The 19116-nt window shown below is 34.9% G+C and overlaps 1 protein-coding gene across 4 annotated transcripts in view; it reads left to right on the top strand.

The window, feature by feature from the left end:
• Positions 1 to 19116, top strand: part of LOC117983733 (cell adhesion molecule Dscam2-like) — a 56766-nt gene that overhangs the window by 12515 nt on the left and 25135 nt on the right. Inside the window, exons 1-20 of one of the 4 annotated variants that reach the window (XM_069499456.1) lie at positions 3018 to 3037; positions 3692 to 3759; positions 4431 to 4522; positions 4842 to 4933; positions 5196 to 5347; positions 6106 to 6196; positions 6936 to 7356; positions 8323 to 8458; positions 9759 to 9878; positions 10926 to 11102; positions 11813 to 11957; positions 12232 to 12380; positions 12797 to 12962; positions 13081 to 13217; positions 13451 to 13603; positions 13907 to 13997; positions 14272 to 14354; positions 15369 to 15503; positions 16805 to 16957; positions 18268 to 18397. In XM_069499456.1, coding sequence (XP_069355557.1) covers positions 4472 to 4522; positions 4842 to 4933; positions 5196 to 5347; positions 6106 to 6196; positions 6936 to 7356; positions 8323 to 8458; positions 9759 to 9878; positions 10926 to 11102; positions 11813 to 11957; positions 12232 to 12380; positions 12797 to 12962; positions 13081 to 13217; positions 13451 to 13603; positions 13907 to 13997; positions 14272 to 14354; positions 15369 to 15503; positions 16805 to 16957; positions 18268 to 18397 — 2582 coding nt within the window. In that variant the 5' untranslated portion in view covers positions 3018 to 3037; positions 3692 to 3759; positions 4431 to 4471. Of the gene's footprint in view, positions 1 to 3017; positions 3038 to 3691; positions 3760 to 4430; positions 4523 to 4841; positions 4934 to 5195; positions 5348 to 6105; positions 6197 to 6935; positions 7357 to 8322; positions 8459 to 9758; positions 9879 to 10925; positions 11103 to 11812; positions 11958 to 12231; positions 12381 to 12796; positions 12963 to 13080; positions 13218 to 13450; positions 13604 to 13906; positions 13998 to 14271; positions 14355 to 15368; positions 15504 to 16804; positions 16958 to 18267; positions 18398 to 19116 lie in introns of those variants that run through there. The other 3 variants (XM_069499454.1, XM_069499455.1, XM_069499457.1) reach the window with 3 other exon arrangements.

Here is a 19116-nt window from a genome sequence, read left to right on the forward strand (position 1 = left end):
ATTTCTAAACTTTTTGTATGATACTGAATTCACGTCTGTTGTTGCGACTTTTAAGAGAAAAGTTTTGTAAAAAGGAATTTTTAATTTAATTTGGAATTTCTTGACTTGTTTGACTACTTTTATGCATACCAATACTAAAAGTGAACCCCGCTACTAATTTGATCAAATATAATGTATTGGGAACTTAATAATTACTTATACTCTCAAAAGATGTGAAACTAAAGCGCGGGTTAACGTACTACTAGCCGCTAGCGTCGGTGATGGAAAACATCATCGAAAAGCTATGTGAAATCTGCCAATCCAACCTTGACCAGCGTGGTAGACTATGGCTACACCATTCTCATTTTGAGGGAAGACACCTGCTCAGTAGTGAACTGGCAATGGGTTGATGATGAATGCACATTAGTAGTTTCTTTGTATAGAAACCTCTAGTATTGAAAATTATTATATTTCTTGAATTTTTTCATATGGGAAGCTCTACTTCTTTGTCCCGGATATGAATGTTATGCTTGTCACGGTGAAGTGGTCTCGCGACATGTGTTCCATGTATGGTCAAGTGCGAGCTGCGGAGTTGTTAAGTTGACAGTTGTTTAAGAGGCTTTGTTTTAGAATCAAGAATTTTCCGGCAATTTCTAGCTAAGCGAATTTATTTTATACCTTTTGGGCATGGACGTAATAAATGTATAGGACATAATAGGTCCATGTTTTTGAGCTTCAAATTGGGATAAGTAGATAGACGTGACTAAGGCAAGCATTAACAAAACGTTTTCAGGGAAACCCTGCAATTACGGGAATAGAAGTTATGGTTATAGGTTAGACGACCTTTCTGGCGCAGTGGTAAGCGCTGTGGTCTTATTAGTGGGAGGTACTAATTCTAATGGCAACTAAATAAAGTATTCGTATCTTTTTCTGACTATTATAATAAGAAATGGATAGACAAACTTATTTTAATTAATAACCACGTGACTTTAGGTTGCCAATCTTTAGCTTAGTTTTTTTGTAGAACAGCACTAAAATTTAAAGTTGTTAATTAAAATTCAATTTTCATCCTTTTTTAGCAAAATTAAAAAGAATAAAAAGCAGATGTTTTAAATTTAGTTTAGAGAAAGATAACACAATTGACGCCATTATTGATTGCTATTGATTGCTCAATAATGGCGTCAATTCTGTTTCAAGTCCTATAACTTTAAAATAGTGCTGCGACTTCTGGGTCTCTGAAATATCCGTCCTCTATACCCAGACCTCTGCTAGCCTCTGCGCAGTTTTAAGAATCTGCAAACCTAATTTTGCGTCATGCTCAAAGCCGCATACACCATCAATGTAATAGTGCGCCAGCAAACCTATCTCGATAAACGAAAGGTACAGCTCGAATCCAGTCAGTGTCCAATCGGTCTAATGGTCCTGGTAGCGTGGAGCCTATTATTTTTCACAGTGGAAATCGTAAAATCCTTTTTTTTCCACCACATTCCCAATAAAGCAGGAGTCGAAAGGATTGTCATTTGACAAACGGGCATAAATATAAATATCCAAGTAATAAACTACAGTAGCCGGCAAAAAGTGTTGTACATCGACTTTTAGAAATTTATTTCGCCTTCGTAGAGCGTTGTCTCTGTCACTCATACCAATGTGACGTTTTGTCAACGACAGAGACAACGCAGTATGAAACCGCTCATCCAAAGATCTCATTCCAAAGATCGAGGTACAATATTTCTTGCCGGGTACTGTACTACTCTTACGCTGGAATTCACAGTCAAGATACTTAAACATAGGGACTTCTGAATCGTCCTCTAAAGAAGCTCCTATCTTGACTACGAATCCCGGTGTTAAAGTAATCAGCCAAGTATGTGACGCATCTGAAGTTAGTGTGAAGATGATTATTCTTGAATCTTTTAATGCAGGCCAAGTCTCAGTAAAAAGAACTACAAAATGCACATGGCGCAGGTGATCAAGGAAAAATAAGCATTAAAATATGTTTTCATATGCATAACGTAAACACTTTCTTTCGTGACTTTTCCTTTCGTACTTTTTAGGGCTGTTTACCAACCTCAATTTATTTATTTTTATAATGCTACTTCAAAGAAATTTATACCTCTCATTTCCTTTTTGTCGTCCCTAACATTAAGAGGTCAATTTCCGTATTTCGTGTTACAAACTGCGAACATTTCTATGTTATTAATTATTATACTACCTACTGATTAAGATCTTCAAAGAAGAAAATAACTTTTTACCATAATCTACGAGTACCTATGTATTTATAGCACAATAATTTTTATGACTGTATCAAAAGTTAGTAGGTACCTAAGTACTTTTTCTTCGATGAAAATTCAAAGTTCTAAAATTATGTTCTGCCCTACACACAACAACCTCAGCGAATAAACGTGCTTGTTTCTTATTACTGCGTTCTTTGTGTTCTGGACATAAGTTCCGTCTTTGTTTGCTTTTGTAGGTATTTCTTTTGTAGTCTTCCAATTTAAGAAATGTACCTAGGTAGGTACTTATTGTACGACGTATCTAGGTGTTTTTCATTCAGACTTTATTTGGCACACAATTTACTTTATAAGAGCCTCGTATTCAAAAGCTTGACGAAAGTTTATTTGGAATTATTTTTTTACACAAACAGCGAGAAAACGAGCAGTTTACCAGATGTTAAGTGATTACTGCCACCCATGAATATTTGCAGAACCAGATAAACCGCCAATGCATTGTGGGCTTTTTACGAATTTGCTGTTCTGACTTCCACCCCTTGAATAACCCTAGTGGGATCATCGCCGAAGGGAGTTGGTTCCACAGTTTGCATGTGCGTGGAAAAAAGATCTGGAACCCACCCTGGGTTTTGTCAAAATTATATTATCATGAAAAATTTGATGAAATAAGCGCTAGATCAAGACAAGAGCTACTGTCAACAAGTTCTATATTATGAATCCCATTTTGAAATAAAATATTATTTGCCGTGTACCTATCTAATATTCGTTTGATAACTTATAGGATGATGTTCAAAGGCGATGTTTACTCACAAGAAATAAGCTGGTACGACTCAGTGAGTTTTCTATTTAATCTCATATTGGCAGAATTATTATTATTGTAATACACAATGTTTTTGGGTGATGGAGTGTCAAGTTTTGCTATAATGTATCTATTGGTATATTAACAACAAGCACAAAATAATTTTTTCGCCTTATCCCTTATCCACAATAATATGATAAAAAGCAACGTATTTAAATAGTCACTTTATTTTATTAGAATAACTATCTATACTAGAAAGCTATTTAAGTAGATACTATGCATTTCAACTCTTCAGCAAGTCAGTAAAAATTGTTGACTTTATTTTGGTGGCAGTGATTGTTTTCTTACTTTTTTAATTGTATAATTTGACTTAATTAAACCTGCTCTACACTCAATATTCAAGTAGTATGAAAAGACTACAAACCAATAATGATGTCAAGATACGTGTGTGTTATGTACAGACTCGGATCACGAAAAATTGCGATTACACAAGATCGATCTCTTAATTATATTATTAAAAGATTAAAACAATTTCATCCAATAAAAAGCACGCTATTTATTACAAAGCCTTGCTTAAGGCCTTCATCATTAATAATAATTATGCTCATAACATCAATCAAAAGATCAGATTCCTTTAATTAAAAATAATTGCTTCCATCGCTATCATTATACTTTTTTTTTGTTACAGATCAATATCCAATTACGGGAAAGATGACACTTATAGAGATTTTGCAGAATGGAATTATTATAATAAGCGTAAGTGATACAGCTGTAAATTGAGTACTACGATTCAAATAGAATATCAAATGCCACGCAATAATAATTTTGCTTTGTTCTGTGATATTATTGTTCATTTCATCAAAAAAAACTTTCCTTGTTATTTGTTGTCAGAGGCTATATTAACAGGTGTACTTTTTCCTAGAGCATTATAATAATATTGATGATTTGATTTTTTGTAAATTGGCAAAGGCTTTAACGGTAATGAGTAGGGCATGTAGTTCGAAGAACCAATAGCCGTTGGGCCCAACTCCCAAGGAGCTGGAACAGACGACATCATACAAGTTGCAGCGAGCCGCTGAACCTAAGCTGCACTCTTGTGCTGTTTAGAGACAAGACAAGAGACTTATGTCCAGCTGTGAACGTCTATCGGTAATCGACGATGACGACGAAAGACTTAAAGCCTGAATCTCTCAACCCAATATAGTGTGTAGGTATATACTGCACACAGACTACAGTATGCATGATTGATGTACGCGAACGATTGCCATTCAGGGGTATTATTCAGGGCTAGATAGAGGATACTACCTACGGTGATAATAGCGTATCAACGCTATTAGTAAATTGGTACTTAAAGAGTAAAGGATACCAAAAATCGTGATGAACACTCTTTACTATTTAGGTAAACCTAATACTTTTATAATTCCCAGGTGTACAGATAACCCTGAGCAGGTACAAAAGAACTTTACCAATGATGATTTCTCAACACTTCAGTGAAACGACAATTACACCTGGTGTTGATGTAAGTTTTATTTAAAAAAAAGATTAATACAGAGTAATAATCCTGGCAATAAAACCCTTTTTCACCTAAATAATAAAAAATACCCCCATATGACCTTGGCAGATTTTATGCAAAATCATATAAATCACGAGCTAATATTTCGATGCCAACCCTGACTTAATTGCCTTTCTAAATTCACGTAATATTGGATTTTATTACCCTTGTAATATGGCATGATTTCATGAATTCCAAATGTAATTATTCTCACGAGGAATTAAGACACGCCACGTATAAATTTGAACTTTAAACATATATTGATAAAGTGTAAATTGGTTTGTAGGTAACCCTCCAGTGTGTAGTCAATGGTCCTCATCCAGCTAGATTTGTTTGGGAAAGGGACGGAGTTGTTATCTCTGCCAATACAGATTCGAGGTATGTTTAGGAAAATTGGATGAGTTTGTATTTTTGAACATTACCTTTTTATGTATAATACCTACCTACTGCGTGAAAAATCCAAAAGAACAAGCTAGTAATGTAAGCTAGAAAGTAAAGCCTTAGTTATAGTTGGAAAAGAAATATGAGAATTCAAGATAAATATAAGACAGAAAAGCCAAGTAGTAGTGTTGAGTTATTAAAAATACTTAGAATTTTAAAAACTTTAGGACTTAGTTTAGAATAATCATAAACGTTTTAGGTATTCAATAGGTCAAACCATGACTACAGATGGGGGAGTGACAACCCAACTTAACATCTCACATGTAAGAGTTGATGATGGAGGGCGATTTGCATGTGTGGCTCATCATGGAGACACTGTAGTATCCCATGAAGATAGACTTAATGTTTATGGTAAGACTAACTTATGTAATATAGTAGCAGGTCTTATTTTATTGAAGCCTACGATGCATAAGGGAGAATAATTATTATTATCTTACTTGCAGATAAATCCGTATATTACAAAATATGTGTGCAGCATGCACCAGCCCTTTGCATAAGGCGGGCGGTGCTGCATGTTGTGTCTTTCAGATTTTTAGAAAATAAACTTGTTGTTCCTTATGTTCTTATGTACAAGTTATTGAGAGTTTACTGGAATAAGCATCCTAGTCTAATCAACTGGACAGAAAAATATTGTGTTTTTATCATTTTTATAGTGTTTTACCTACACTTCAACGAAATTCCTAAATACTTATCAAAAATTGTGGGCTGGCAGGAATCGAACCCGCGTCTCCTGGGATCGCACCCGATGCTTTGACCACTAAGCTACGGTTCGCTTGTGGTTCAATTCCTGCCGGTACACAATTTTTGATATGTATTTAAAATTACTTAGAAAAATATTGGTTCACACAAAAAAAAATGTTGGAAAGTATAGCTTTAATAAAATTATAACCACAGTTAACTTTATTAATTTGCGAACGTAATACTAACAATTCTATAGTAGTCTACAGTATTTTGTGATTCTAGTGTAGTTAGCAGAGAAGTTAAATATTTTGATTTGTTAACTTTTTAATTACATGTCGTCAAAAGCCGTCATAAAATTGTCGCAAAAGTTCGGGTGAAATTGTTTAAATTTTGTACTTTGTGATGAAAAAAACTTTAACCTCGAACAGGTCCCCCTTACATCCGGACGCTGCCACCCTTCAAAGTTCAGAGTGGGCAAAGTGTCACTCTCAGATGCCCCTACTACGGTTATCCGATAAGGTAAATAACAATTTATCATTAAAACTAACTAATATAATCTATAACTAATATATCTTACTAACTATATATCATTTCACCGCGATTAATAGCCTCAACTGGTGACAGAAGGGCTGGCTCATTTTTTGCGCAGCGGATCAGCCTGGCTGTCCAGCGCGGAAATGCAGCCAGTATTCTTGGCACCATTCCACGCGGTCATGATTTATATAGTAATTAGATAAGGCTAGCTTTAAGTTTTATTGTATTAAAAAAAAAAAAAAACTAATATAATCTTTTATTAGAGTAACCGACATAAATAATATCTGTACCGGCTGTACTCACGTGTTTAGTCGACGTGAGCCCGACTAGTTTCGAACCCACGAAGTTCCCTAGTTTCGCTCACGGTAGTTTAAACGCTAAAATAAAGTAACCGACATAGCTCAACGGGTTGCGAAGCTAAAGTGGCAATGGGCAGGGCACATATCGTAAAACCGATAGACGTTCGGGTCCCAAGGTGCTGGAATGGCGACCTCGCACCGGAATACGCAGTGTTGGAAGACCATTAGGCAGACGGTCGACATCGAACGAGCTGCAGGGAGCCTCTGGATTCAGGCGGCGCAAAACTGTGGCTTGTGGAAGTCCCTACAAGAGACCTATGTCCAGCAGTGGACGTTGGTGATGATGATGATGATAATGATAATCTTTTATTCTGTAAATATGCTTGAGTTATTTAATGTTTCTAAAAACTGTTACGTATTTACAGAGAAATAACATGGGAATACAAAGGAAAAGAAATTAGTTCAGATACAACACAATCAAATCGATATAAAAGACTTATAAACAACACTGCCCTTAGCATAGAAATATTTGGTAGAAAACCTAAGTTAAGAGCTAAAAGAGATATAGCGACAATCACAAACGTTGGAGTACTAAATGTAAATAAAGTTAGTAAAAGTGAAAATGGAGCTACGTTCGCGTGTATAGTCAGAAGCCCATCTGGTGAAATGGCGAAGAGGTCATTCGAGTTACAAGTAGTAGAAGCTCCACAGTTAGAAGAGATACTTCTGGCATCCGATCTTCAAGAGGGTCAAATAGTACAAATACATTGTAATTTAAAGAGTGGTGACTCGCCAGTATATTACTCTTGGTTGAAGGATGGAAAGAAAATTCCTTCTAATCTTAAGGTGAGTGCATGATTTGCATTCAATCTTTAGTAGTTCTGTGAATACCTAAATCATGAAGTGACTGTTAATAGCTATTACATAGTTTTTAAATTTTTAAACACAGGTGTTACCGTTCATTACCTTTGTAACATGAACAGAATAAAAAAGTCATTGAATAATTTGAATATACCTATAAACATGGATAATAAATAGTTTCCTTATGCATAAATTAACCAAAACATAGTTCAAAGAAGAGAAAACCCCAGCCAAGTGCCGCGTACTCAGGTATTTTTTTAAAAACTATTACGCATAAAAATAAATAAAAATCTGTTTTAGAATATACAGGTTAAGCCCTTTCATATGATATCCCACTTGGTATAGTTCTCATACTTTAAAAATTGAAAATACTAATTATTTGCCATCAACACATTTAATTTTTTTGTGTGTGATGTAAATCAACGGTTCTATGTTAACAAATCCACGGTTTTCGGATTTATTCCTTTACTTGTGCTATAAAACCTATCTACCTGCCAAATTTTATGGTTCTAGGTCAACGGGAAGTACCCTATAGGTTTTCTTGACAAACACGATAGACAGGCGGAAAGACGGACAGACGGATAGACAGACAGACAACGAAGTAATCCTATAAAGGTTCATTTTTCCAGTTGGGGTACGGAACCCTAAAAATGGAAGGAGATCCATAGCAAGAGTAGTCACTATCCTCAAAGTTGAGGGAGCGACGCAGGTAGTACAATGCCTACGCACAAATTAACTAGGTCGTAGCAAGGCCACGCGTTGAATATTGGCGTATTATGGCATTATTACAAAAGTAGTTTTTAATCTTCTATCCTTGTAGTGATTATAGGATTATGTGAAGTGGTTTCAACGCACATTTCCTTACAAAGCACAGGGAGGCGAAATATTCCATAACGGAAACTAACTATTTAGGTATTAAAGCCCGGAATGTCTTTGTGGCGTATATTTCAGATTGTAGAGCGGAGCTTGGAAGTATTCAGTGTACTCATTATCAAGAATGTGTCTCTGGAACATTGCGGCACATACACATGCGTTGCGGCGAATCACGTTGCTAAAGTTAATAGAACTGTTAACTTATACATCAAAGGTACGAACACATCTTTATTTTTATAAAACTTAAACATTATCAGTAATTGGGTATTTGACTTGACTACATAAAAATAAATTATTTCTCAGGTATTATTAAATAAATCTTCTAAAATACCTAAAATCCACGTCCTTTGTTAGTTTTAAGTATAACAACCATTTTAAATTAACGACTAAACTCAAAAAGTACGTCATTATGATGTGACGTCACATTCCTGTATTTCATAGAACATCGTATACTAAGTCCGCGTTTTACGTTTGATAAAAAGTTACTGATTTGACTAGTTTTCAAATACTTACCGTATTCTGTAGAAATAAAGATGCAGGAGATATTTAACGGCGGACAGAACAAAGAGATCTCTATACAGCGTTAGTTTTAGTTAACGCAAAAACCGAAACACGTGTCGAATAATTTTACATAAAAAATATACATTATATAGAAAATTTCAAAATATTTAATGAACATTTAGGAAGTTTGTTGTGATCCCAGGGAATTAGCGTCAATCCATCAGGTCTCTTACTATCATATCAATTACTAATATCTGCTGGTTCAATGAGTGCATGAATATCAAAGATAGTAAGAGCCCTTTCGATCGGATTATTAAGAGAACTATGCAAACAAGTCTCTTTGTCAAGAGAGTCTGTGAAATCCATAGGCTTAGAATTTTTTCGCTATGATGAAATCTAAATTATTTTACATCTTGTACACGCGGACATCTGCCTTCAAGGGTGTAATATTATTTTCATAATTTTTATAAATAGTTTATCCTTCAATTAAAATTGATGGATTTGTGGCCCTTATAAAATAAATGCATTTAGTTCACTTTGATATAAACCAAAATAACTGTAGGTACCAAATGAAATAGTACTGAATAAAAGCTAACTAATACTCCACTCCTCTTCAAAAGAGTTAAAACATATATTTTAAACATCACTTTGCGAAATGAATACAAATAGCAAAATAAGCTTAGTGAAAACAAATTCCATTTTCAAACGAGATATGAAATAGGAAGCTATCCACTTTATATTATTGCGCCATACATATAACACTAACAAACTATACGGTTATGAGCTATCACTCCAAGATCTTACTGTATGCATTCTTCATAGAAGTATAAATATTTAGTTTAAAAAATTCAAATGGTAGTACCATTACAAGGAGACGCTTTTGCGCAGTTTCGAATGAAAATTAAAGTCATATTATTTAAATTAAACTGTTAATTATACTGATTTTTATAATAGTTATGTTAGTAAAGATCATAATTACATATTTGAATACTGAAGCTTAATTTTATTTTTAGTCGCACCTAAATGGAATGAAGAACCGCAAAATACGTCTTTACTCTTAGGCAGAAATGGACATGTTTCTTGCAGTGCAAATGGGTACCCGCAACCACAAACCCACTGGCTGAAGAAAGATGGTAAGACTTACAACCACAATGTTAGGGAGAGATAGTCAGCGCGTGCCAGACCTTCGTTATTTTATAAAAGCTGAAAGTTTCTCTGCGTATTGTCCCCAACACAGAAAGGAACGATCAGCGACTATGAAGTTTGGTTCATGGTGGCTTTTGGAGATAACAGGTAATAAAAGTGTAAAAAATCTTACGCCAAGGTACAAAGTCTGTTTTTTTCTTCGGAATTTCATGCATTACCAGACACTAGTATCGTGGCAACCCTGCCAGACGCCCTTAAAGTATAAAAGTTTAAAGTTTAAAAATGTGACGGCACGACAAGGCAACTTCGTGTATTCAATTGCAACAAATTAACTTTCAGATTTATGTATCTTTTTTTTTAGACGCGAAATTGTTTATTTATCATACATTCAAAAATTAAAAGCATTAGGTATATTAAGAAAGACATTCATATAGACTACAAAACGAATGAAAAGTTTTGAGCGAACTCTAAAATTTAGAATCGTAAAACTTTATGTGATTGAAATGGGATCTAAATTTATATTGCAGTAATCAAGATAGGCTTATATAAACGTCCAAATCCCTTCGATTAACTAAATGATAATGAATTCAGCGGGTTTTGGCAACGTTTCAATTAGGTTGTTCACTGTTTAGTATCGTATGAGTACCTAGCGTATTTAGCGATGTAATGCGAGGGTCGGAAAATGTCTGAAATTGTAGTTATTCAATGTTTTTGGACTTTGAAAGGATCATGTTGGTAATTTAATATGATTACCTTGTTGATTTTTACACTAAACTAAAATGCATTATATTTAGACAAATTGGTATACAATCACTAGTGGCATAGGTATTGTAACAGGTAGCAATAACAAATTTAATCTAATTTGAAATAATAAGTTGCAGTTTCAAAGTTTAAAAAGTCTCAATAACACAACAGAAGGGTGGACTGAAATCCAAAAGTTTGACGGCCCCACCCGTTACATTTTTGTCGTACTTACTCCTAGCACAAGCTAGTACTTTGAACATAATATAAACAAATTAATCAAACTGTTTTAGTAGTATCTGAAACCTGGCGCCCAGTTCTGGAAGTGGCGGGAGGTGGAGTCCTGAGTTTATCTAATGGATCTTTAATATTTGATTCTGTGGCACTGTCTGACGCTGGTCTTTATACGTGCCACGTTGAAAATGGCGTTGGAGAAGCTCTTAGTAAAACTGTCTGGATCTCTGTTAATAGTAAGTGTTATGATCTTTATGGATTAAATTTACTTAGAACACACTATACCACAGAAAGTTATCGTAACAGTTAAACTTGCCCAGGAAAAAAACCAAACAGAATTGTTTTGCAAAATTCATTGTACTTATACCTCAATAAAATTATAATATGTTATAATGGCGTCGATTCTGTTGCCCTTCTTTAAACTAAATTTAGAGCATCATCTTCTTTTTCTTTTTATATTGCTAGAAAAGGCTAGAAAAGAACGGAAAATGAATTTTCATTTTAATTTAAAATTTTAGTGCTCTTTACAAATTTAAACTTTATGATCAAGAAGAAGCACCTACAGTCACGAGGCTTGACAGTTTTGAATTAAAATAAGTTCGTCTACCCTTTCTTAATACATTGCTAAGGAAAATATGCAAATACTATAATTGCCATCTGAATCAGTACCTATCACGTTAACAAAAACTGCCTGTGATGCTTTACTCATTCTAAAAAACATTAAGGCCAGATTTCAGTTTATTTCTAGGTTTTTGGGGGTTTTAGATTGAAAATGATTATTGGATTGGTTGATAAAGTCTAATTTGGAGCGTGTTTGCTTAGAAGATGCCTATTCACCTTTGCCTTAAAGATATGTATAGCTACTAGAGGCTAGATGCTCGGACAATAATAGCTAATGTATGCAAAATCTTACAACAACGTCTGCCAATTTTGTTTTACTTTTTAGAACCAGTAACATTCGATATAGCAGCGAGAAACTTAACAGCGAAATTAGGACAACACGTTACAATAGAATGTCAAGCCAAAGGAGACGATCCAATTCGAATAATGTGGACGAGAAACGGAAAACCGATTAACCCTTTGACGCAAAGGTATTAGATTTTCCTAATTGGTATTTAGTTTCTTTTTTATATAATTCGTGCAGTTCAAGATTTATAAGGCGTTGTCCTAAATTCAATGCGATTAAGCGATCATCGCGCGAGTAAGCGATGCGACCATCGCGTGCTTGCTTGTTATAGAACGCGAATACGCGATCATTGCGCGAATGCCAATTAGGATAACTTGCGATGATCGCGCATTCACGTTGTATTAGGACAACGCCTAAAACTAGATATAATTTAACAAGTGATGAGTAAATCTTTCTAGAGTAAAGATTTCTGAAGCCAAAACAAATGATGGAATGAACAGCATATTAGAGTTATTACAAACGGAAGTAAGTGATGGTGCCTTATATCAGTGCAAAGCTGGAAATCCTTTCGGAGTTGACATTTATACTATCTATCTGACTATATTAGGTAAGAAAATATATAGTTATCATAACTGTAAAACAGAATAGAAGAGAATTTTGCTGTTAGAAGAATCATATCTAGATCGCCTAGTGGTTGGTTTCAAGCCGTTGGATTGTCGTTAAATGTCCAAGTTTTTTGGATTGACGACATGTGTAAAGACCTGTAAGCTCTTGCAAAACGCTTGTTAAGCGCTAAATAGCGCAGGACAAAGAGGAGGCCAATAACTTTGCCTGGATCATTATAGCAGTCAAGCCACCTATTATAACTTATACAGTATGTAGGGTATAAAGTAGAATTAATTAATTATACTTAGGGGTCCGAATCAGGAAGGACCAAAATTATTATTCCCACTTATGACTTCTTTGAAGCCCTGAATTTCACTGAAACATGCCGTTACTAAACCGCCTACTGTCCGTTTTTAGAACCACCGACTCCTCCATCGGATTTATCAGTAGATTCAATAAAGAGTCGATCAGTAAAGCTCTCCTGGCGTGATATGGCGAGATCCTTAGCACAATACTATAGTATACAAATTACTAACAGCCAAAGGTTGACTTGGAGTACCGCGAGAACTATTAACATTACCAGGTTAGCATGAATAAGCACGTTCGTTCAGTTTCAAATTTTTTCATCTTCTTTTTTCTTGTATTCGTACAAAATATTATGTTTTTCTTTGAAATGGTAATCTTATCATTTTTCTATAAAGGTCAGATGAAATTCGTCATAGCATCGAATTAGAAGACCTACAGCCAGCAACTAGTTACAGTGCTAGAGTGGCCGGTGGCAACCAAGCAGATCTGAGCGTTTATTCTACACCAGTTCGGTTTACCACCACTGAAGAAGGTAAAAATTAAGTACCTATCATAAATTCTTTTGAAACTTAATATTGAGGAGTACTTTCTACTGCCTTTGAAGGTCTTCATCAAATCTTCTTACACTTTGCAAATTTTATCAAGAACGCTTTAGTGATTAAGCCTTGAAAAGATTCGTATACCTATCAGTCATAGAGACAAACACACTGTGTATTCATGATATTAGTGTAAAATAATAATAATTATGATCATTTCCTTCTGTAGCTCCTTCATCACCACCCTTAGGAGTACAGTTGGAACAGACAGATTCACCAGGGGAACTGAGAGCAAGATGGCTACCTCCTCCCGCAGACGCACATAACGGACTTATACTTGGCTATAGGTTAAGAGCTATCCCACAACTGAGCGGAGTCAAGGGTTTGTGTACTTTTATACTATTGAAAAGCTCATGCATAGTTCTCTAAATTAAAAAGACGTTGTCTGGCAGAAAATAGTAATCAATCTATCTGTATCGATAAGTTACTACTTAACAACGTTGTTATATTTTGTCAAAAATAATATGGATATTTGATAAATAAGGACGTTGCTAAGTGTATTGACAGATTAAAAATTTTGGCCGGATTATCAGGAAGATGGGTAACTGAACACCAAATTTTTCAAACAAAAATATTTCACCAGATACTATAGATTGCGTAGAAAAAATGTTAAAATCTTTTGCAGAAAGTCAAGAAACAAGTGACAAGATCATCAAAACATCCTCTCTATATTCCAAGCAAGAAACTGTCATCAGTGGCCTTTTAAAAGGTGTAAGGTAATATTATTTTGAACAAAACGAACATAACATACTATCAAAATGTTTTGCTGACTATACTTTAACCGTAACATAGCCAAATGTAATCCCTATAGCTCTACTGGTGGACTTTCTATTGGTTGTATTAACATTGTGAATTTTGGATAGCAGCTAACAAAAGCAAAAATGTATGGTGTAATTAAAAACTTGTAAATTAATCAAAGACTTGTAGTTATTTAAAAAGCAACTTTAGAAAAGAAGTCTTTCAGAACTTTTAATTGAATATCTCTAACAGGTATTCGGTTTCAATCGCCGCGTTCAACGGGGCCGGAAACGGACCCTTCTCAATTCCACTGTTCCAAGATACTCGGGAAGGAGGTACTTTAGAAGTTTAAAGTATTTCTAAGCACATTCTCTTTTTATTTTTACTTTATTATTTTATTCCCATTAAAAATCATAAAATTATTATCCGTTATAAAGGAATATTTTACAACATTCTAGTTATTTTACATGTGTTCCTGCAAAATAAGTCCCATGCGTCTGTGTCTCTTAAAATATTCCATCGTAATTTTAAATTAGGTACGTCTTCAGTAACTTTATTCCACATCGTCCCCGCTTCCTTGGTTGTTTTCGAGATGGCTCTTTCGCTTTCCTAATTTAAATGTTCGTTTGCGCTACTTTGCAAATGCAATTTTGTTCTGAAATTCTTGTTTTTGTTTTGGCTTAGGTTAAATTAAAATTTTGTTTCTTTACGTTTTTGTATTTTATTTTTACATACACTATTATAATAATGCATAATTTATATATATAATATGGACTATAGTTAATTATTAAAATTGTTGTTTCTTACGTTAGTATTTAGAAAATTATTCTGGTTCAGTACCCTAAAATCCTAGTTTCCTTGGATGAAGGTGCCTTCACAAAGTGGCTCAAAGTTAAATGATGACATTGAAACGTTGTCCTTTAAAGCAAGATGAGAGTGTTTCTAGACAATGTACGTTGATGCAAAAGGTTTTCTCTATAAGTGTGCTGTCAAATAGTGGCAACCATCCTACCAAACCAGAGCTTTCTATCCTGAACATTACCTAAATTAAATTAATTAAATGATCATTATTAAATGATCGCCGCAATTAGAGGAGAATAAAAAAAATTGCAGGGATAACGTTTTCTCTCCTATTATTATTAATTATAGTTTTACTTGAAAAATCACCTATTATGTATTCTGAGCCAGGGCTGACTTTACAAAACCGTCTTTTTTCAAAACTAAAAAAAGTCTTCTCCACAAAAAAATTTACATGAACATTTGCAGTTGTAGAATTTTATTCCCATTATTTCAAAGAAGAAGTTACTCTTACTCTTTACAGTATTATAAAGTTATCTGTTCTCCTTTAGCACCAGAAGAAGGACCATCTTCAGTAGAATGTGGAGGAGTAACTTCGACAGCTCTTCGTGTCAGCTGGCAGCCCATACCACCTTATAAGCAAGCCGGAGCTCTTATAGGGTACTCAGTACTTTATGCAGCTCAAGGTAAAGAATCCCTACGTCATTACTACTTCTTTTATCCTAGTACCCTACCCTGTAATATAAAGTAAGTTATATTTATTTATTTTTAGTCATTTTCTACAGGTGTACTTATCTGTGTTTCCTGCCAATTACAATCCAAATCACAAGAGTGAATAGGCTTCTTCTAAGTAAACGTGTCCCATCAGGCTACACAATCACTTTCCATCAAGTGAGATTGAGGAATCAAATTGTGAAACCTGTCTTTAGTGAATAATAACATAATGAACTACATAGATAGCTGATGCCCCGACTTCGTCAGCGTGGATTAAGTTTTTTCTCAAATCCCGTGGGAGTCTTTGATTTCCGAGATAAACAGTAGTCCATGCCCATCTCCAGGATGCAAGCTGTCTCTGTACAGATAGAAGATGACCGTGACTTCATCCACGTGGATTTAGATTTTTCAAGAATCCCGTGGGAATTCTTTTTCGAAACCAAAAGTAGTATATGTCTTAAATAGATGGGCCGTGAAAAGCTACTAAAATAGACAGATATGCTTTCGCATTTATAATATCAGTATGGATATGATTTGAGAAGAATTTAAAAATATAATTTTGGTCTGTCAAATCGCCATGACTTCATAATGACTTTCCGAAAGTTTCCTCCAATAATGGTTGAAAGTTTGAAGCGAAGCGGGAATACAGAACTTGTTAAATAGACCATAACCGTTTAAAGTTTAACAATAGTTGTCTACCGAAAGAACTTGTAGCCTCGATTTTATCTGCGAAAGTTTTGAATTCCTCGTCGGTAATTTTCCATTTTCAAATACTTTTCAAGCTTCTAATTTAGATAATTTAACTTTCGAATTTCACATTATACCTACCTAATATTAATAATACGAAGACATTATACTGGCCTATTATTTATCATTGTTGCTAGTTTGACATAGAGTTATTTCATAGAAGACTCATAGCCCAATGTAGCCTAATAGTACGTAAATACTTTTAGTCAGCCGAGTTGATTGATTTTTTTCATCGCTGAATGCAACCCTCAAAAAAATAATATACTTATAGTTCTTGCATTTCACGAAGGCGCACGGCTCATGATTGTGTTAGTCGTATCGGTATAAGTAAGGTATAGTAAATGTGTGCGTGTGGCAGTGCTTGCTCGCGACTGATTGGTCCGACATGCATGCACACTTACGCAATGACCGTGTAAATGACGTTACCACAAGTAAAGTTCACTAGCCTTCGTGAATTGCAAGAACTGTACCTATAATACGATTTTTTTATTTTCATGGTCTACGATTGTTTCAATGTTTTTCTTAGGACGTCCATGGCTCAACGCGACATCGCTAGTAACTGAGCTACGCTTGCAAGGGCTCCTCAAGTACACGAACTACACGGTCAAAGTGGCCGGCTTCTCCAACTACGGCACTGGCCCATTCTCCTTCCCTATTGTTTGCTCTACGCTACAAGATGGTAAGGCTATTGTTTTAATAAAGCTTAGTTCACACTGAGGGCACACGAGTAGATATCTGAGGGTGCGTTTCTACTGAAGCGGAGTAGAACAGAGCTGAACGGAGATGTGTTTCTGGAGTTAATCGAAATTCCAGACATAGAGTTTTTTTTGGAAAAATATCAAAAGACTTCGCGCTTGCTTCGCTCATGCTTTTATTCTTGTGTTAAATGATTCCTGCTATTTTGTTCGTATGGATTGATACGTATTGATATGATTTTCCGGGATAAAAATTAGCCAGAATGCGTTACCATTAACTTTAAAAAAAATGCACTAAAACAAAAAAAAAACGCTCTCTCCATTTACAATGTTGTTCTATCTTACAGTCAATTTGATAGGTACAATTTTACTGACCAAGTACGGAGGAAGTTAGGTGAAGTTTCTTATATTAAGTAAGTACAAGTCTAACACAAGCTCGCCTTCAAATTGAATCAAGACCAGTCCGTGATTAGTGTGCCAAAACCTTTGTTGAGTTACATTGTTTAGTTCGAAATAATATTGTTTAGTTTAGTGTTTACGAAGTGTTCGAGTGGATTTCATTGTTTGTCAATCATGATTTACTTAATTTACTTTGTTTTCTAGTGTGTAAAGAACTAATTAAGTACACTTTGTTTGGCTTTCATTTTCTCTGTATTCTGTTATTAGTAAGCTAGATTTGTATAGAAATTTCAGTTTCAATTCTCTATTAACCCTTAGAGAACAACGGACTAACAGACCCACAAAAAATAATGATATTATACATTTTGAATATAATCTTTGTCTCTCATGCACAAGAACTTAAGTAAAGTTTCGACTTTACCATTTCGTTTTTAACCCAAAGCTTTTCAAAGTTCAAAACTGGAGACTAAATTAATATTCTATTTCCTTTCATACTCTATTTCAGTGTGTCTATAAATACTATAGGTATATACTATCATAATATATGTTTTTATTTAAGATCTTGTTTATTGAAAATATTATAAATAAAACTTAAAGCTAGCCTTATCTAATTACTATACAAATCATGCCCGCGTGGAATAGTGCCAAGAATACTGGCTGCATTTCCGCGCTGGACAGCCAGGCTGATCTTGTTGAAAATTCTCAAAATCATTTCTTAGTAGGGGTCGTTACAATTTACATTTACGTTACAAAAATAACCTATATGCAAAGTCATTTAAAAACTAGACCCAGTGGTTTGAGCTGTATGTTAATTCAGTCAGTTTTCCCTTTTATATGTACTTATACAGTACTTAACTATAGATTAGTGTCCTAATACAATTTATCCATCATACAGTACCGGACGCACCTGCAGAAATAAAGTTAGTGTCCCAGTCATCAACAGCTCTTCTTGTAAGCTGGAAGAAGCCGAAGCAACCAAACGGCCGGCTCCTACACTATACAGTATACTGCAAACCCACTGCTAGGTAAGTGTTTAAAGCGTTATAAAAAGGTCTAACCAATTTAGGCCTCTATTAGTTAGCTATTGACATAGCTCTAGGTCATTAAAATCGTTACACCGGCTCAGAGTATGTATGTATATAAATATATTTTGAGGCCGTGTAACTTAAAAACTATACATTTTTACAAAAATCTGTAAAACTACAGGCACAGAATATATGTAGTTTTATTTCTAGATTGTGCCTACCAAATTTTATTGAGTTTGATTGGTTAGTATATTTCAATAAGAACTGACCTTTGTATTTCAATAAGAACTGAAAAGTGTGCGACAGGTCGAGATGGCAATCGGGGTGGGGACGCCCCGCACACCTGCACAGTGACACAGTCCCCGCGCTAACCCGGTGCGGGCCAGCGCGGGTGACGTGCGGCTGTGAGGGGCGTCCCCCCGCCTCATAACCCGATTGCCATCTTAATCTATCGCGGACTTTACTTTTGTATGGAAAACGCTGAGCAGCGCGCTAGGGTTACTTTTCATAAGGGTAGATATTTTTTGATTTTTGTATTTTTATGAATCGGGATGGAACGGTTCAGTCAACCAATGAGATTTTAGAACTATTACAATTGCTCTGTTTGGCCTGCTAAATAAATCTCCGCTCTGCTTCTCTTCAATGGACGGCAGCCTTAATACAGCTATAAAAACGCAAAACATGGTACATAAGAAGTTTTCTAAAAAAGATTAGATAAT

Source organism: Maniola hyperantus, chromosome 7 (assembly GCF_902806685.2).
Source record: "Maniola hyperantus chromosome 7, iAphHyp1.2, whole genome shotgun sequence".
NCBI lineage: Eukaryota > Metazoa > Arthropoda > Insecta > Lepidoptera > Nymphalidae > Maniola > Maniola hyperantus.